Source organism: Notechis scutatus, chromosome 1 (genome assembly GCF_049901735.1).
Source record: "Notechis scutatus isolate UNSWTSFEM ecotype Mainland chromosome 1, rNotScu1.2, whole genome shotgun sequence".
NCBI classification, from domain to species: Eukaryota; Metazoa; Chordata; class Lepidosauria; order Squamata; family Elapidae; genus Notechis; species Notechis scutatus.
The window spans coordinates 95,149,868-95,171,034 of record NC_142009.1 but is presented as its reverse complement, the minus strand read 5'-3'; the positions used below and the strand labels follow the sequence as shown (position 1 = coordinate 95,171,034).

Sequence of the window (21,167 nt, the reverse complement as noted above, 5' to 3'; positions counted from 1 at the left end):
GGGCGTGCATAAGTGCACAATTCTGCCTACTGTCCCTATCCTATTGTCCCCATTTATTCATACATTTCCTGTATTCATACTCATGTTCATTCTTATACCTATTATCTTGTAAGAGATTTACAAATGAAATAAATAAAAATAAATAAAAAAGACTGACTATATGTAGCAATATAAAAGCTACTTCTTATTTTATTGTCTAAAATCAAATCCATTGGCAATTTAAGTAAGTTATGAGATAATTAAGGAGCTAATATAATGAAGAAGAATAAATATTACTGTATGTGCACGTGTGTTTGTGTAAAATATAAAAACTATAACTGATACTAAAACTTTTTATATTATTTTTTTCACATTTTAAAATCAGTTTTGTGTGAATGAATTTGGAGCTCTAGAAGTAATCACTGATGTCACAGAAATGGAAAGTGTTAAGAAGGCTACGGCTACCACAACTTGGATGGTCCCAACTGTCCAAGAAGGTCAGTGCAATGATTTTAATTTTGTTTCTTGGCATTACAATTTCATATGGATATCAGTGTGTCTAGCTGTCCTAGACAAGCTTATAATTTCTATTGTGCGTACATTTTAAATAAGAAGAAATGAATTGTTCTACAAATACTCTAAAATTTGTTCCAAAGAATGAATAGTGGTGTTATAATTTCCCACTTTTAAACAGTTTGTGGCAGCAAGTAATGGGGTGTGTGTGAAGATTGAGACCAGAGGTATGCATTTGGCATAATCCAAGCATTCTTCCTTAAAAAAACATGCTGTTCTACCTTTCTTCTACTGCCACAAGGGAAAGAAAGGACTAGACTTCTTTATCTGCTTGATGAGTCGCCCATCTTGATCAAGTGCTTGCTCTCTTGGCCTGGAAACATCTTAAGTCATGTTAAATGCAGTTAAAATATTCACATAAACGTTGGCTCTAAATCAACAGGATTTATATTAAAAGCAAAAAAAAGTTACTGCTAATGGATTTTGCTTAGAAGAAGGTTGCAGTTCCTGCTTTCTTGTAATATACAACACCATCTCTTAGCTCACAGAATCACATTTGTCTCTTGAAATAGTTAAGCCATAATACGAAAACTGAACTAAAATAAAATAAAAGTGGCACCAGATAAAAGGATCAGAGAAGAACAATCCATAGATTGTTTAAAGTTGTTGTGGTTTCTATATATTTGTCTGTGGTGAGGCTAAAACACAACCATCTTCTTATGCCCATGGAAAACTAATAACCAATTAAGAACTAGGTGATAGGATTCTGAATATTTCAGAAAAGAACTACTGAATTAAATTGTGTTCTGGGCTGAAGTATGCAGTTGCTGGCCTCAGGGATGTATAAGGCTGTGTGGGAAGCCCTGGAAATTGTTTTGTAAGCCCCAGAGTGGCATTAACCCAATTTAGGAAAAAAAGACAAATTACTTCAACTACTTCAGCTCTGCCCACTCATTTCCCTGCTCACTATGGTTTCACCTTCCCCCAAATTTTATATTTGATTCCCCAACAACCATAAGATTGCCCATTCCTGCTCTAAATGCTGGCTATATACAGACTTATGCTTCCAGGAAAAGGAGCTTATCTTTCATTTATGAAAGAGACCAGGTTCAGCAAAATCTTACCAATAGAAAAAGTCTAAAGGAGATTTAATTTGTGAATTCTCTTGTTGCCTTGCAGCCTTCATGCTGCTCCACAGTCCTCTGGAGCATCTCTGCAGGAAAATGGCAAATTCATCAAAAATCACTTGTCCTTATTTCTCTTGTGAGTTTCAGTGAGCAGAATTTTGCTCATCTGGGATCCAGTCCAATAGCTTTTATATATTAAAATCTGTTTGATAGAATATTTTTCCAAAGTTCTTAAGCTTGCAAATCAGAGGTGGTATTCAGCAGATTCTGACCAGTTCTGGAGAACCGGTAGCGGAAATTTCGAGTAGTTCAGAGAAGCGGCAAATACCACCTCTGACTGGAGATTTTACAGTATCCTTCCCCTGCCACGCCCACCAAGCCACGCCCACAGAACTGGTAGTAAAAAAATTTGAATCCCACCACTGTTGCAAACCACTTAATATAAGCAGTAATTTAAATGTTGGCTAGTAAGAACTTAAGAAGTGTCTTGCTGGATTGGACTGTTAGTTAATCTGTCATCGCAGTGGCCAAACAGTTACACAAGAAAGTATTCGTCCACAAATTTGGCCAACTCTTTTTTTAATCCAGCTAAGTTGGTAGTCACTATTATATATCATAGCTCCAAATTCCAATGTTTAATTATTTATGGTGTAAAAATACTTCGTTTTGTGTCACTGGATTCTTCCAAGATTCAGTTTCATTAATATCTGCTTCTAGTATATATTTTAGGAAGAGGAAAACAGCTTCTCCTTATCCATATCATGTACAGCTTTGTACACCTTATTCATATCCTCTCTTGGCTTCCTTTCTGAAATAAATGCCCCCAAAGTTACAACATTTCCTTGTAAGATCAGTCATTTAATCAACTTAGTTTCTTTCCTCTGAACTTTCTGTAGTTCCATTATACCCTTTTTAAGATTTGGTAACCAAAACTACACACTATATTCTAAATGTGGCTGCAACATAGATTTATATAAAATCTTTATTTATTTATTTATTTTCTTTATTTATTATTTTGTTTCTTTATATATTAAAGTTTTATGCCACCCATCTCCACTATAATGTGACTCTGGATGGTTTACAGTTTATAAAACAAGTAGAAAAATAATTACAATATATTAAAGTATTAAAACTATACAGATTAAATATTTAAAACACAAAACCAAAACTATGGTTTTATAATATTGGGTTCTCTATTTTCAGTACAAATTCTTATTATCCTTGACACTCTATTGATTTTCACAGCAGATGCACACTTTATTCAAATCTTCATTGAACTGTTAACCTGGAGAAATAAGATTGTTGTTGAGTAAATCATTTAGATAAAGCCTGTAAGATTTTTCTAAAGTGTCAGCACTGATCACTTGTGGGAAGCCTGAAATCACTTTTCAAAATAGGATAAATGTGTATCAGTAATTAAAGAGGCTCAGGAGGTTGAACTCAAAAGCAAAAAAGATGTTTTGCAACATGCAAATTGTAATACATCAGCCAAATATGTTTTTTGTCTATAGATTGTTCTACAGTTGCAAAAGCAGCTACACAACACTAGGTAAAGATACAGCTACTTTAAGGAATGGTAGACATGTGCTCGGTGTGATTCCCAGCTGAAAGTCTTGGTGGTTTTGTTTGACACAATTCATTAATATATTTTTTTCTCCACCAGTATGTCATCCTGAGAATTCACTGCTTTCTTTCTTCTGTGTAGCATTCTCAGAAAAAACAGAAGTACCAACAAAACTGAAGGAAACTGCCAAGGCAGATGGGCTTCATTTTTGTGGAAATTGTTTTCAGTCTGGAACATCAGTGGATTTTGTAGATGGAGAAAGAACTTGCAGCCAAAAATGTACCCATCTGTTTAAAAACAAGTAAGAGTTAATATAATAAATACAATACAATGTCATGGCAAGTACAAATTCTGTTGTCGCCTAAGGGAACACTGGATAAAAATACTTGCTGAGCTGTCAGTTGATTTTTTAAAAATGGAATCTATGTTATACTATTATTGCTAATTACTGCTGGATTTTGTGTGTGTGTGTGTGAAGCAAATGAGAAAAAGTATGGGGATATTATAGGTACTAGGTGCCATCATGCAGTCCTGTATAGTAGTTGCAGGTGAAACCATCCACTCTTAAATTTCAGGGCTAGAACACAGATGATCTCACAATAATTCAAACGTGCATTTATTAAGAATGCTTCTCTGTGACTTGATAATGCCACTTGGAGATACTGTACATAAGTGTAGAGCTTTTGATACCTCATTATTGACCCCTATTCAGTTATACAAAACAAGGCAAATGTTTTCTACAACTATTTAATTAAATTCATAAATAGAAGAATCCCCAAGAAACAGTATTGACCTTACACATCTCGGAGAAGCCATATATATTATGCTCACAAACAAACCACTGTTTGTTTGTGAGCATAATGTAAATCTGCCAGAATAGTCACATGTTTGATTATCATTCAGTATAATTCATAGCTAAGTGTCAACAGGATGCAGCCTTGGGTGCAAACTTATATTAGGGCAGCCTATTCTTTGAAAGAACAGGAGCATAAGATATTCTGAAACAGTCTTCAAAGAAGCAGCTGAAGTAAACCTGCAAAAGAAAAATACATGGCTGTCAAAAGATAGCTGCTTCATTCACATTCCTGCGTGCTATAAGAATTTGAACAGTTCTGATACATATCTATTAAAAAATAAATCCCAGTAAGTTTGACTTCTAGTTAAACATTGCAGCATCAGTATCTATTCATAGAATTTTACTTAGCATATGAGCATGTGATCAAAATGTTTGCATTATTCACTTTGATTTTATAAAGGTTCTATTTAGATGCAATCCAGTGTATTGGAATTTATGGCAGCAAAGACGTGTTTCTGTTCAGGACCATGCATTAACTTAAAAAGGGAAAGACTGCATATTTTCTGTTTTCTTCTCTGTCAGTAATAGTGTAGTTCAGTTTATCTCTAATGCAATTAATTATTGCACAGTTGCTTTTACTGTGTTCATTTGAGAAATTTGTTTTACTGCCTTACATAATAATCTCTTCAATCTTTCAACAGATTGCAGTCTTTCTATTCCACTTCACAGCATTCAAAGTTGCTACTTCTTTTCTTTCAAAATCCCTTTTTAGATTATGCGCTTTGAGGAGAAAGAGGAAAGGAAAGGTTTGAAAGATGCAAAGTCTTGTTTTGTGAATCATAACTTTTTCCTTGTGGTAATTAATGCAATTCTCATTCTAGGGAATCGAAGGAGGAAAAAGACGTGTCAGAATGCAGTGACGAAGACTATTCTAAGGGCATTCAAAAGAGAAAAAACAAGCTGTCATCCAAAGGAGAGGTTATTGAAGAAAAAGATAAAGAAACAGTTAGTACTTTTCAGTTGAAAGATTAGACCATTTCTTGTAGTTTTAGTACTATTCTGTAATCCCTGCTTGTGAAATCCGTGCACTTTAAGCCTGTTGCGAATCAATGGAATGGTATGTTTTAATCTAAATTTAACTGATTTTGCCCCAATCTCATGAGATTTCTGGACTACATGATATTTCAGCAGTGTCAAATCACACCCCTTCCCCAAATTTTATGAACTTGATTTTTTATTAGAAATCTTATAAGATATAAGAATATTGAAATTTGTAAAATTCAACAATATCATGACCTTCCAACCATTTGATTGATAGATAAACATTTAATTTTGCCATTGACAAATGTTGTGAATTCTTACCCAACTGGATGTTGGAGTTGGAGCTGGGCTGGTTAAAGAAATATATACTACTCTTCTGACTATTGAATTTATTTTCATGTAGATAGAATGAGAGAATAGTAAACTATATATCTGCTCTACAGTGTAATCATTTTCTTAAAGAGTCTTACAGAGAGCATATTGTTATTTTCTCTTGTATTGAGAGAATAATTAGGAAAGTCCTGTACTGTAATTCACTGTTAATATTGCAAATCAAAATTGAATTTTATTCATACATCTGGTTTCAGATGTACTTAAGTTGTTCATAATATCTTCTAGTTTAATCAAATACCATTCTACAGGCTGAAACTTCATTCTCCATTGATTTTTACACGAACTGAATTAAATTCATATTTAAATATTCAAAATACGCTCAGAACAGGAACTTCTTTGTTTGATAATTATAAATGAAAATTATGCCAGTCGCAATATTTAATTTTGCAATTTAGGAAGAGCACTGTGAAGGAAGAATACTGAGAGTATCTCAAAGAGCCACACGGAAAAGGAAACGAGATGTGGCGATTTTGAAACAAAGTAAGTTGATTTATAATATTTTAACAGGAAGTATTTTTGAGTGGGGTCTTGTCTCTGCCCCTCAGTGTGACTGTGGTACTCTTCAGCAGAGTGTCTATCACGTTTTATCCGGGTGTCCATTGGGAGCTTGCACCAGCCCAGTGTCTGATTTTTTTTAGCGTGGACCGCCCTGTCTTTGAATGGCTGGGTGGAATGGACATTGACATTTGAGCTACTATAAGTCCATGTATGTGCCATACGCTAAATAAATAAATAAACTTTAGCAGAATAAAGTTTTCCTTCAGTTCCTCAAAAAACTTAAAATATGTTTTGAGGTAAATGGATTGATTAAGTGTACAATCAGAAGTGAATAACCATATTATATGAATCTGTGAATTTTACATATTTATACTGTTTGTAAATATCTTCTGGTCACTGATTATTTCATGATGCCACAGGTGAACATTCCCACTGTATGTTTGGTTGGTAAAATTGATGTATCCCCCTCCACCCTCTGGAATATCATCCCCCCCCCATGCCCTAATTCTGTCAGTTTTCCAGAAACCTCTTAAAACAGGGGAGGGCAACTTTATGACCTTAGACTTCAAGTCCCCTGATGGCTTAGGAATTCTGGGAGTTGAAGTCCAGAAGTCGTAAAACTTGCCTTAGTTGTCCACCCCTGCCTTCAAACTTAGCTTTATCTAGCTTAGTGATGCTATGATACAGTGGAGCCTGTTAGATAGTTATATGACAGTTAATGGATGTACACTGTTTTTATGCCATTACTTTTTAAAAATTGTTTTGTTTTTATTTTAATTTAAATTGATTGTTTCAATCAGCTTTTATACATTCTTAATTATTATGCTGCCCAGAATCACTACGTGGGATAGATGGCTATAAAAATATCAAATTAATTAATTAAAATAATATGATATTATATTTAGTCAATGATATCCCTTTATTATAATAACTATGATGTACATAGCAAAACATTCAGTATTTTGTAAAAGAAAAAAATGAAGAGCATTGTCCTTTGAGTGCTTACATTTTATTGTTTTGTTAAAAGCTTCAAATGTATTCCATAGGGGAGTTTAAACTAAAAAGTATAAATGAAATTAAGATTATTCTCTTTCCTGAACATTGATGGGGATTTCTATTCTGCATAGGTGAAATTGTTCAACTAATTTTTGGGAACCTGTAGAAAATTAAGTATTTTATATTTTAAAAAGTGACAAATCCAAAGTGTTAAAACTAAGTAATAAAATGCTATCACTGTGGAGTTAGTTTCCTAAAAGAGTGAATATGCTTCCTTAAGGAAAATAATAAGATTAGGCAGTATTAGTTACTTGTAAGCTGATCTATAATTTTCACTTTGATGGTAATCATCTACTATCCCTGCTATCTTAATTAACAGCAATCTGTTGCAGTGCTGTTCACACAAATCCAGGAAGTTCTGGACTTACAACCATAATTGAGCCCAACATTTCTGGGTTTTTCTGACACTTGTTAAGTGAGTTTTCCCCCATTTTAAGACCTTTCTTGCCACAGTTGTTAAGTGAATCACCACAGTTGACAAGTTAGTAACACGGTTGTTAAGTGAATATGGCATCCCCATTGACTTTGTTTGTCAAAAGGTTGCAAAAGGTGATCACATGACCTTGGGGCACAATGAAGGTCATTACTGTGAGACAGTTGCCAAACGTCTGAATTTTGATCACATGATCATGGGGATGCTACAAAGATGAGTGAAAACCACATAAGTCACTTTTTTTCAGTGCTGTTGTAAGTTTGAATGGTCACTAAATGAACTGCTGTAAGTCAAGGACTACCTGTATAGTAACATTGTGTTACTAGATTTGAAGTATATGGGATGATGATATTATCATATTTACCCAATAGTAATACAAGATTTTTCACCAAGATAATTATTACTTATGAATGGGACAGGGAAGATACTGAATGCAGATAACAGTCTTCTGAGAATAGATTTTATTTTCTAATTTTTTAATTGCTTTGATTTCTAATTTCAGCTTTAATGTCAAAGGGAAAGAAAGCGTGGAGTTGGTCTTCATATTTGGAAGAAGAGAAGGCTATAGCAGCACCTCCTAAGATTTTTAAAGAGGTAAGCTCTCCTGTAAAATCCTAATTAATTAGTTTGAGGAATATATTCTTTGCCAGATAATTGTCTTAAATAAAGGTGAATTTAAAATTTTGACATTGCTGATAATGTTCCCTTACAGTTCACAGATGTGACTATATATGTAATAACTGATGTAGAAATCCTCTCGGGTGTTGTTCTGTTATAGGTAACCTGCATATAAGTGGGCAGGTTTTCATAGTGACAACATAGTTCTGGAGTTCTACTTGTATTGTTTTTAACTCTTCTAAACATTTTTTAACAGCTGCTGAAAACCTGTTTTTTCCCAGCAGGCTTTAAATGTTGATGTTGATTTAGCTAAGCATGCTGTTGCCTCTGTTTAAAACTCTACTATGCATAATTTTTGAATTGTTATTTCATACTTCCTTATATTTTTATATGATTGATGTATTTAAGATTATTTCTGTATGCTACTAAGTGCCCAATTCCAAAACATTGCAGTAAGAATTCATCGGTGTTATTACTCCTGGCAGCCTGAAGTTGGAGAGCTAGGTGTGTACATTTGTGCTTGGCTTTATTTTACACACAGGTGAAAATAAGTTTTTAACCTGTTTTCCCTATCCCAAATTCTGGGATAGGTTAGCTATGTCCATTTGGAAGTACTTTTTGGTTATAAGTTTTTTTGGTTCACCCATTATGTTTATTCCCTTTTGCTTTATTTTAGCAATTGTAAGGTGTTTTTTTTAATGCATGCAGCTTATAGTCAGTAATGAGTTGGAGGAGGGGCTTATATATCTAAATTATATATTTAAAAAATTGGAGCACATAGTGTGAACAATCCTGAATAGAAAAGAAAAAATTCAATACTTGCAATAGTCAGATAATAGTTAATGGCTTTTTAAAAGTAACATGTAGAATATTTTTGTATAGACTAAAATAAGAATCGGGTCAAAGAAACATAAACATAAATCTCATAATTTTACAGTCAGTTAAAGAATTCTAGATTATATCATTTTGGCATACAAAAACAATACTCTTAACATTTTTCTGTCTCTTTTTTCATATTGTATCCATTTTTGGTATTCTTCTAATGCATATATAGATGCTGTTATTATACATACAATTTTGGTTCTGTGAAAATAGTAAGTTATTATGGAGCAACTTTAGTAAGAATTACAAGGAGGACTGTACAACAATGTACAATGTGGTTTCTGTGTATTTTGACAGGATCAGTGGTTATAGCCTTGATAACTAGCAACCTCTGGTGAGAAACTTCACTTGATGTAACAGTACATCAATAATTTTGTAGAAGTAATCCTAATTAACCACAGTTAATGTGGTTAATAACAGTTGTTAAGTAGACAAAAAAGAATATCTTCATGGCATAACTAGAAAAATCATTGTGGAAGAAGCAGATACTTTTCACAAAATACTTCATATAAGAGATTTGTCAAAATCTTTATATTAAAATTCGTTTTAGCAATGTGGTAGAAACATTTTGGCAATATATATTAACCACTGGAGATGATCCAAAGAGTCATTTATTTTTCAAAGCTAGCAGGTTATTATCAGTTATTCGTTTTTTTGTACCCAGATGAACCAAAAATAAGAACTACTAGGCTACATAAGTCTTAAAGAGAATGTTGATCACAGACAATTTGACAACGTGTATGTGTTAATAGGAGGCCAATAGAATTACTTCACAATGATTAAGGAAAACGATAACAGAAAGGAAGACATGAGTATCCTTCATTGTATGAAAACATAGAAATGCATTTTTTGAAAGGCAGCTTACTTATATACATATGACTTATACAAGGTCTTTTAACAAGCAATTCCTGTGCTTTGCTGCAGAGAGAGATAAGGAAGCACAGCTGTACTCATCCCTGTATTTACTATCTCTGCTTAAGGCATAAACTGAATCAATTAGAAATTAAAAAGCATAACTGACACAGTAAAGAAAACCCCATTCTTAAAGGTCATGCAGACATATATGCAATATTGTATTGTATAATGAGGCATATGATGACATAATTACTTAACCTAAGTTCAAAATACAACTCGCACAGCAGGAATGATGATGAGAGATGAGAGGCAGAACCATTAATCCAGAAATATATTAACATATTTATTGCTTAGGAAAAGTATAATGTACTTCATCCTGAAAATTTTGATCTAGTTTATATCCATATAGTTTTTTCTTGAAAAATGGAAGTGGGGAAAAAAGTTTCATTAGCTGGCATCAGTGTGGAAAATCTGGATTTTCTTCTCAATGGAAAAAAGTAAGATATTGATTTTAGTGTATTTTAGAAATGCTTATGTTAAATAAAACTTGACTTTTTACTTCTAGTACCAGTCATTCCCATACAACAAAAATGGATTCAAAGTTGGAATGAAATTAGAAGGAGTGGATCCTGAGCATCAGTCAATGTATTGTGTGCTTACAGTAGCAGAGGTAAATGCCAGAATGATAAAACAAGAAACTTCATTTTAGCAATATTATCTATACATTTATCTGTATTGAAAACAAATTATACCAGGCAATAAGAAAATAACTGCACCCCATCATTTAGAGCTAGGTAACGTAGAATTATAAACTATAAATAAGAATATAAGAAGAGCTTTGTTGCAAAGGCATACTTTCTGGTACTTTTAATTATTCTAAATTTCTAAATTTATCTAAGTTCGTAACCAGTGTATCTTTTATTAAATGTTGTATGACTCAACTTCACTGATTAGACCTAGGTTCTAATCTTACAAGAAATACTTAGAATGTTCCCTTGGATTGTAGCTGAAAAGAAATACTGGATTTTTACTTATAATTATACATACATACATACATATATATGTGTGTGTTGAATGAATCTTAATAAAGATGTGATACGTTTGAACTACTGCATTGAATGATTATGCAATCTAAAGTTTGTTTGAGAATTGTTCCCCTATTCAATAATCGACTCTTAAGGCCCATTAGGAGATACACTTCTACTCATATGTATATATTTTTATATACTTTGATTTTAGATTTGTGGCTACAGAATTAGACTCCATTTTGATGAATACCCAGATTGTTACGATTTTTGGCTGAATGCTGATTCTTCAGATATTCACCCTGTTGGGTGGTGTGAGAAAACTGGGCATAAACTTCATCCCCCAAAAGGTACTACATAAACAATTTATGACCTTTTAAAAAAATTTGTATTAAAGCAGCTTAGGTACACTTCTAATAGTGAGAGACTCTACAAGTAAAAATTTATACTGGCTATAGTAAAAAAAAAGTGGTACACACTTTCTTTTTATGATTTCTTACATTATAAAATATAAGTGAATTCTGAAAAATTTAAATTCCAGGATCTGAAAATGTCTACTGTATATTTTTTTATGTTCAAAGGCAGAAATTATCCTTTGACCAATGCTTTAATGATCAAACAGTTAACAGATGAATTACACAGTACTCTCAAAAGAAAGCCTCGTGATAGTTTTAATAACTATATCAGTTTAACATCAAGATGCTTGATTAGGATATCAGTGGTTTCAAAAAGGTATAAACCTAAATATTTTCTCCTCTTCCTTAGAAGGAAGAAGAAAAAGAAATAATATATAGTAGAAAGCATTGCATCTTCATCATTGTCAATGTGCATCATATTCTGGTTTGTGCCTACCCTGAACCCTTTTCTGGAACCTCTTTGTAGCTGAAGAGATTTTGGAGAAAGTATTCCATGCTGCACATGCTTACAGACAAAATTCTGGTATCAGCATCTCAGAACATTCAAAAGTTACCAAAAAGAGTCTTTGTCCACCTATGCTTAGGCAATCCATAGAAGCCTCTACACACAGGTTAAGAAGACTGAAAAGCTAAAGGACACCAGGACACAAAAGAATTCCTGTTCAGAAAGATAAATGGGTTGAAATCGTCTTTATCAATGTCTTCTGCTGTTCTTGGGCCCAAAGTACCCCCAGTTAATTAGATCAGTGTATCCTTTGTCTTACAATACTGTTGTCTACTCCTATGTAATCTTTGATCCTGAGGGTCTCTGGCCAACCTCAAAAGGTAGAATAAGGGAGTGGAATTTTTCTGATCAGTTGATGAGATTCAGGGGAACTTTTAACACATTTATCTCTTTTCTCTAAGCCCATCCACATACTATCATAAATACATGAACACTGATCAAAATAAAGTCTGGTCATATCACCAGGTTAATGATCATTTTCCTTACAAATATTTATGTGCTTCGCAGCCAGCAGGACAACTAGCAGGAAAGTACTTTAAGTAGAATCAATGCCCTTCAAAGGAAAGAGAAAAAGACTTTTACTTCCAGTAAAAGTCCATGTTATTCCATGTTGAGAAATATGGTGGAATATGGTCCATTTTGGATCTTCAAAATAGTTCTTCACTTCAAAAGTGAAGAATTGCATCCAGTTCAGAAATTCCAGATAGTGGCATTACAAAATATCTTGGCATTATTCCATTAGCAGAAGTGTTTTGCTTCCATATATCTCAAAAATGTGATGTTTAACCTCATTCAGGGATTCACCTTTATTTCCCTCCAAATAGTCACCACAGATTGGTCAGTGAAGTGTGTCATTGTAATATTTTGGCCACAGAATTGCCAAGGGCCACCTCTATATTAGCTGCCCAAATTTCTTCACTATTCTGAACATCTTCTAAGCTTTTGAATCCAATTCTTTGCAACCAGATCTTACAGGTTGAGTCCAAGAATATCATTATGGTGTTACATCAACAAGCAAATTGTTGTGCTTTGCAATTTGAGAATTACCTAACATTTTTTTTCCTTTTCTCATTCACCTTGTGGCAGATCTAAACTATGATCATACAAGACTCATAAAAGAGTGCTTTATCCTTCTATGACGCTCTTCAATTTTTAGCTCCCAATTCTAGCATTGATAGTAATTCTATTTCCTTGTGCCATTGCAAGAGACATTTTCTGAGGTGTATTACTAATGTTGATATAATCCCCTGTTCCTGCTTGGTATTGCTTTCATTTTAACAGACAAATATTTGTGTGTATCTGTATATAACACTAACACACACACACACAGATTTTTAGTGGCACTCTTCTTATAGATCCTAAGTTTTATCTTAAGAAGGTAGGCCTGCATTGTGACCTCATCTTGCTCCCTAAAGTGGGATCTGACTTTTGCTTCAGGAAACTATTCTCTTTCTCTCCTATTCTATACTGAAGTTGGAATTGAATTGTTCTTGGTCACGTCTTGGTTTTTTGTGTACTCATAGTAACTTCTCACACAACATTGTAGTTGTTTTTACTCTTTGACCACAAAATCAAAACCAGAAAAATAGAGGGGCGTTTGGTTAACAACATGCAACAGTTTTTAATCTTTAAAAATGGTTTGGATGGCATAGGTTTCTTTACATGTAATACTTAAGCCATGCTTTGTTACTGTATTCAACCTTGCAATAGTTAAGTTTTCTTGGCATGCTGTTTTTCTTTTTTCTTTCTTTTTTGCCTTTGTGAACATAGTTACAATGAAGTTATCAAATATAGTTCATATTGTATATTTATACCACGATTGCAGACTTTTGCTATTTTCACTTCACAAAATGATAAAATATTAGAATTTTCAGTGTGTATTATCTGCAAATACTGCATTTGAAGCTCACCTCTGTAGGAAAAGATATATGTGCGACTTCTGAAGACAAGCTGGTGCTTTTGGAGTTTTCAGGATATTGCTGACTGGTCTTGTTTTTAAATTATATGGTGCCTGTAATTATATTCTCAAGGGACTTTTAAAAGTTAAATGTTTTCCATTTGTTCTTAAAATGGACAGTTTGGCAGACACTGAATGGTGATACTGACAGAAGCAGGTGCAATTAAAGTAAGTGCACCTCAAACTAAAAGAATATGTGTTTTATTCTTCTTTATGGTTTCCAGGATATAAAGAAGATGAATTTAATTGGCCTGCATATCTGAAGAAATGTAAAGCTCAAGCTGCTCCTAAATCCTTGTTTGAAAACCAAAACACAGTAAGTTTTTTCCTTATATTTACCTCTGTGTTCACATTAACATTTATGTAATATATTGATATACTCAATCTAGTTGAAAAATGTTATGGGATTTTATCAATGTAATAAATCAACTTCATATAGTAAATTTATAAAATAAATGTGTACATGTACATTACCTGTGTATTATCTTCAGGAGGTATTTTTTTAAATTTTCTACATCTTTTTTCTTTGCCACTTGATATTAATTTAATTACTTGAAAGTGTGTATTAAAACGTTTAAATTTTCAGTAAAAGCATTTAAAAAAAGCATTGGAATAGTATTTTCCTATATGGGTAGAGGAAAGCAGGCACTAAATTCTGCTTTGCATGCCTTTGTACTATATATATAAATTTTATTAAAGTTAAAGACAAGAAAGAAAAAAAAAGTCCAGAATTTGCCAGTTTGCTCTAAGGTTCCAAGCTAGAAAACAGACTGCAAGTTCTAGTCCTGCCTTAGGTATGAAAGTGGCTAGGTGGATAAATTTAATAATTATTAAAATAATAATTGAACTTATACCAAGCCTTCAGTAAGAATTAATGTGACCATGTAAGATTTATATGAAGGAAATTTTATCAAAGGCTTTTCTGACATCCTTTTTTGACAGGATGACATGCACTGTCCCCTCTTTCAATATCCAAGTAAATTAGATATAAAAGAAGATGATGTAGGGGATTACAGAATGGATGAGACAGAAATAAAAGAAGTCTGAATTCAATTTTTAAAAAATAATCCAACTATTTGATTTAGAAAATAAGAGTTTATCTTATTCCCAAGACAATGTGATACAAGATATAAGATACAGACATCTTTAATACATGGTCACACACCTCATTGACTTCACATAAGTCCTAATTTGTCTGAGTGATTACATATTCACTGTCAAGCGCAAGAAGCCAGCAACAGGAATAGAGTTCAAAGCACTAAAAATTAATTTCATTCTACCTGTACACAAGAATCTGATCTACTAACACTCAAGCCAATTTGGCGCTAGATTAAGATCAGCAGAATTCATGGGAGTCTGGATTTAGCTCCTTTGTGGGAATGTAATGACTGTATGTTTCATTTCATAATAAACTAGGAAAGACAAACTTACTTTGAAAAGTCTGTGAAAGGTTACACAATTTCAGCAGTATACCATGTAGTAAGATAGACAGTCAAAAAATAAGAAAATAAAATAGATAATTTAGAAAATCAGAAGAATTTGAGGGGGTAGAGCAGAGTTCCCCAACCTTTCCAGCTTTGTGGACCAGTGGAGGGGGGGGAAGAGGGGATGGTTACACATGAGTGGCTGACAAACATGCAAATGGAGCACTCATGCACTCACCTGCTACTCACGCAAGTGGGGATGTGTGCATTTCCAAACAGTGGGCCACGGTCCAGGGATTGGGGACCCCAATATAGATGGCTTTTTAAAATTAATCTGCAGCATTATGTTTGATGTTTATCTTTTTACTGATCTGCAGCTTTTTGTCTTAGGTTTGTTTTGTGCTGTCTTGCTTTATGTGGTTCAATAGCCATCCTTCTACTCAACATTATTTTTGAACCTCTCTTTGATTAGACTGTGATCCCATCAGGATTTCGAGTAGGGATGAAGCTTGAAGCAGTAGACAAAAAGAATCCTGCTTTCATATGTGTTGCTACAGTAACTGATATTGTGGACAACCGTTTCCTGGTTCATTTTGACAACTGGGATGAAAGCTATGACTACTGGTAGGAGTGTTTTGATGATAGAATTTTAGCGATGCTACCCTTCCGCCCCGTTTTATATTGTCATTTTTCTATTTAATTAAGATGATCGTTTTTTAAAAAAAACATTTCTCTTCTAGAATAATTTTATATGTTACAGACCCTCTAAAAGAGATGTAGGTGTTGATACAGTGTAAAGAATAAAGGCATAATAAATGTGAATGTCAAAGAAAACAATCTGAAAGTTGGAAAAAAATACAGGCTAGAATACAAGAAAATATACTCGAAGTCATTGAAAACTTTTTATGTGGTCCTCCTTGGGTTAAGAATTGGATGTGCAAATTATTTGTGCAAATACACAAATAATTAAGCTGCTGACCTTTTGCAATCTGCCAATGAAGCCTGGTGTATTGTTAAGCGAAAAGGGTTGAGACAAACAGGGCAATGCTTGAACCTGATGAGTAGACAGCCTTTGAGGTTCTCAGTCATCCAGGTCATGGTTGATGGGTAGACAACAATTGAGAGTTGTTTCTACCTCAGTTCAGATGATTTCCTTCTTCACTTCCATCTCCTGCGTACTCTATCTAGTAGGAATTCTAGGAAGGGCCTTTTCGGGACACAAGGAACTGCTTAGGAACCCCAACCACATTACAGGGTAGTCCTCAACTTACAACAGTTCATTTAGTGCCTGTTCAAGATTACAACATCACTGACAAAAGTGACTTATGACCTTTTTTCTCACTTGTAATTGTTGTGGCACCCCTATGGTCACGTGATTTACATTCAGATGCTTGAAAACTGACTCATATTTATGGCAGTTGCAGTGTCCTGGAGTCATGTGATACCCTTTTGCAACCTTCTGACAAGCAAAGTCAATGGGGGAAACCAGATTCACTTAACAACTGTGTTATTAATTTAACCAACTGCAGTGATTCACTTAACAAAAGTGGCAAGAAAAGCCGTAAAATGGGACAACACTCACTCAACAAATTTCTCACTTAACAACATAATTTTTTGTTGCAGTCGTAAGTTGAGGACTACCTCTACAGGGATTGCAGTGGAACAGAAACCAGATTTGAATTAATTTGCCAAAGGAATTGCTTTCCCATGGATTCACCCCATAGAATGGCTTTAATTTATAAAAGAGCCACCTTGGTAACTCACGGTAACTCATGGGTGGCAGAGTCTCACAAGTCCTTAATATGACATTGTGATAACTGGAGAACTTTTGAGATGCTTCCAATGCAAAGCTTTGAAAGGAAAAAGTCTATGACCTCATGGAAAACTATATTGTAATTTAAAAAATGCAAACAACCAGCCTATAATTTAAAGACTAAGCCCAGCACTCCTAATGAAATGAGAACAGAAATAGAACTATTTTCAAGAGCCAATTAAAATCTAGGATAAATAGGGCCAAGCTTATTTCTTTAACAGAACCCCATTATGATAAGCTGGCCGTTTAAAAGCTGCAAAGGGCACCATGAAATGAACTCACCAGAATATATTTGTGTTGTGCCATTAATGCTTAAATTTCTATTTGTGAATAACCTTCCTATCCTATATTTGAAGCCTTCCTTCACATTCTTCTCCCTATCTACAAATGCTTTTTCTTCTGGAAAGCAGCTGCAGGTACCTTCAGATTTAGGAGGAGGCAAAAGAGAGGTCATTTAACCTTTCTCGGCAGTGTATCCACTCAAATTCCTTTTACTTTGCCACAATTCTCTCCCTCAGACTGAGGAAAAGAACCTTTGTTTTTTGGTGACTTGGACACAAATTTTTTAAAAAAACTGCCTGGTCATAATTTGTAATTAATGTATGAGTTTAATTCAGTATTGCATTTAACTACATTCCTGGTTGTGAATATATAGAACTCCAAAGTCAAAAGTCATTTGTCCCGTTCCAATTTACTCTGTTCTTTCCTGGCTGCAAGTGAAGTGAGCCTTTCCCTCTTGATTGCAGCCTACAGAACATTCAACAAATATGCATTTTACTTCTAAGACAATACCTCCCATAAGTGAAAGAGAGGCAAAAAGAAAAAGAAAAACCTTTGTCAATTTTTTTTTAAAACCTTTGGGAGATAAAAAGTAGATTGCTAACAAAACAGTTTCCTTTAACACAAAACATGTATTGCTCTAAAGGTTCCTCATTTGAACACAAGATGGGGCTATAAGATGATCTGTATATTATAAGATGGATATCTGATCCCAATAAAAACCAACAAAAATATTTAGTTGATAATATTTATGAACTATGCCAATTAAAAAAAATGAACAGTAGCATGGGTAATAGAAAAACACAGGCAGAAATGTCATTATGTTTTGTTTACTAATTCTGTAATAATATTTTATTGTGTTTATTTCTGTTTCATTATCCTCTTAACTTGTACTATCTAGGACACAGCTTTTTATATAAAAAAGACATATAACATAATGCAATTTTAATATTCATTTTTCACCTCTCTGTATACTTAAGGTAATTCATAGTATCTAAAATATGTTTATGAAATATAATAAATAACAAAATTCAGTAACAATAGAATAAAGTAGTTTCAAGTAATAAAAATATTCAGCTGCATCCAATGATGTGTGAGGCATCCATACAGGGCATTCTTTCTGGATTAAAAACTTTGAAAGTATAATTTTGTATGTTTGATTGTCTTAAATCAAATGTTTTTAGTAACAAATATATATTTCAGCCTTTCCTAAATATGTTTATGCACTCTCTCCCTCTCTCTCTCTCTCCCTCTCTCTCTCTTTCCCTCTCCCTCTTCCTTTCTCTCTCTCTCTCTCTGAAAAAGCATTCCAATACCATAATTAATTTATTCAGTGTCTACATTTAACAAGCAGTCCAGATGTTCATGTGTGCCCCATTGGCCTTGAACTATAATAGAAGAAAAATCTTAATTGCAATTAAGATAGTTATAGGAAAGGTACACAATTAATACAGTATTTTTCCTGCAGGTGTGAAGCAGCTAGTCCGTATATTCATCCAGTTGGATGGTGTAAAGAACATAAAAAAACACTTGTAATTCCTCCAGGTCTGTATAATCGCATAAGTTTACATATTTATTTCCCTTATTTAACATTTTTAATCAGAAATTATTAGTGTGCCAAAATTTTAAAATATCCCAATTTAAGGGTGAGTTAGGTAAAAACAAAAAAGAATTTAAGATTGGATATTACGATTGGACAAGCTAGTTTTACATGCATTTTGGATAATGGTTCGGTAAAAAGGAAAATATTTTCATTCCATGCAGAACCTAAATGAATGAGAAGTTCATATGGACAAATGATATATGAAAAAGTGAAAAAGTTACCAGGCAAACACTGATAATTAGATATCAACTGTATAAATTATGAAAAACATTTTGTAACTATAAAATTAGAATGCAAATCCACTTATCAAACAACTTTTACATAAGCTATAAATATTTAACCTGTAAGTGAATTAATTGTAGTTTCTCAGGAACAAACTCTGTAATTTTGCCCACACATATCAATGGTGTCATTCATTGCCATACTATGAGTCACTTGGAAAGGTGATACATTGAAGATTGTTACCTATTAACAGGAGACATTTTATCTACACAGAAAACTGTGGGCCTACTAGCATTAACAACTTTTCTCCCATTATAGCATTTATTTAATATAAAACTTACATTAACATTTATATATAGTCTTAACAGAAATTTTGTTCAGTTGAGCTTTGCTAAAAAATGGCTTTACCTGTGAATATCTATATTTGAAAGACATGTATGTATACAGGTAGCCCTCCCCTATGGACCATAGGTGGGACCTGCAACTCGGTTTTAAGCAATACCGTTGTAAGGTGAAATATTATGTGATCATACCAACTTATGATGTCAGTTCCATGGAAGTCCTTAAGCAAATCGTTATGGGTCATTAAGTGGAATGTCACATGACCGTGACTTTTGACTTCCTGCTAGCTTTCTCATTGACTTTGCTTATGAGAAGTCAGCAGGTAAGCTCAAAAAATTGTAATTGTGTGATCCTGGGATGCTGCATCCATCATAAATGCACACAGGTTGCCAAGCACCTAAACTGCAATTATGAAGATGCTTGCAGCAGCCACAAGGTCCAGCTATAAGTCCCCATTTTCAGCACCATTGTAACTTTGAACAATCGTTGAACAAGTGGTGGGTTAGTGAGAATACTTGTATTGGTATATGACCTAATAAAGCCTTGAACTAAAATGTGCAGAACTCCTAATTTCTGTTGCCTAGGAAGTAAAAGTTGCAGCAAATTTGGGGGGAGTCTTTACTGTTCATTAAATTCTGTCATGCTGGATTCCGTTTGATGTGCACTGGATTATTTTGTCCGTTCTATCTTTGCCGTAAAGTCTGTCTATTTGCATGCTATCCAAAGCTCATTTTCATACTTGCTTAAATACAGGCTAAGCATAAATCAAAAGAAAAGTAGAGCCATGATGCTGAAATTTATCATGTATACTTGGTGTAAAAATTAAAGAGATATTTATTTTATTTTATTTTATTTGGTTTGTCAATTGCTTACAAGATAATAGGTATAAGTAAAAACATAGTTATGAATACATGGATACATATAAGAAAAATAAAAGAAACAATAGGACAGGGACGGTAGGCACGTTGGTGCGCTTATGCACGCCCCCTACAGACCTCTTAGGGTGAGGTCAATAGTAGAAAGTCTAAGGTTAAAGTTTTTGGGGTTTGGGGAAGAAACCACAGAGTCAGGTAGAGTATTCCAGACATTGACCACTCTGTTGCTGAAGTCGTATTTCCTGCAATCAAGTTTGGTGTGATTTATATATATATATATTATATATATTATATTATTTATATATATATATTATATATATATATATATATATTTATATATATATAGAGAGAGATGAGTTTGAGAGCAGCAAAATATTCTTCCCTAGGTAGGTTTCTACTGTGATAAAGGAAAATATATTCTTACTTTAATACACTGTCTCAAAGGTAAACCTTGTTTTTACAGAAATTAAGTGAATAAATATAACTGCTCTCATCTCGTTACATAGGGGTTTTTTTGTCCATCTGGTTGATCAAAGAGTCAGAGATATTTATCTCTCAAGATGTGAGAGTTTCAGGAACAACTTTTGGAATTTAAAAAACACTTTGTACTTTGCAGTGAGAATAACATCCCTCCAATGTTAGTGAATGTCAATTCTTGGCACTCCTGTGTATTAACTATGTTGGCTAAATCTGCGATGAGTTGTAGATCATCCACTACAAGGCAGTGTAGGTCATGTTTACTTTATTCCTTTTAATTGAAATCTGACGCACAGTGCTTTGAATTCATCCAGTGCATGATATTTATATTTAAATCTTGTATCATTATTTATCAATTAGACTATCCTCATGGCAAACATTTTTCTTGGGAAAAATATTTGGAAGAAACCAGTTCTTTACCTGCACCTGCTAGAGCTTTTAAAGTGGTAAGAAACATCTATTTTTTCATACTTT

At 33.6% G+C, this 21,167-nt stretch overlaps 1 protein-coding gene across 6 annotated transcripts in view; it reads left to right on the top strand.

The window, feature by feature from the left end:
* L3MBTL3 (L3MBTL histone methyl-lysine binding protein 3) overlaps positions 1-21,167 on the top strand; it is an 83,910-nt gene that overhangs the window by 28,545 nt on the left and 34,198 nt on the right. For all 6 annotated transcript variants that reach the window (XM_087971977.1, XM_087971968.1, XM_087971947.1 and 3 more), the window contains 11 exons: positions 365-476; positions 3,325-3,484; positions 4,861-4,984; positions 5,809-5,893; positions 7,903-7,994; positions 10,321-10,425; positions 10,995-11,130; positions 13,883-13,974; positions 15,555-15,706; positions 18,643-18,719; positions 21,054-21,139. In XM_087971977.1, coding sequence (XP_087828103.1) covers positions 365-476; positions 3,325-3,484; positions 4,861-4,984; positions 5,809-5,893; positions 7,903-7,994; positions 10,321-10,425; positions 10,995-11,130; positions 13,883-13,974; positions 15,555-15,706; positions 18,643-18,719; positions 21,054-21,139 — 1,221 coding nt within the window. The remainder of the gene's footprint in view (positions 1-364; positions 477-3,324; positions 3,485-4,860; positions 4,985-5,808; positions 5,894-7,902; positions 7,995-10,320; positions 10,426-10,994; positions 11,131-13,882; positions 13,975-15,554; positions 15,707-18,642; positions 18,720-21,053; positions 21,140-21,167) is intronic.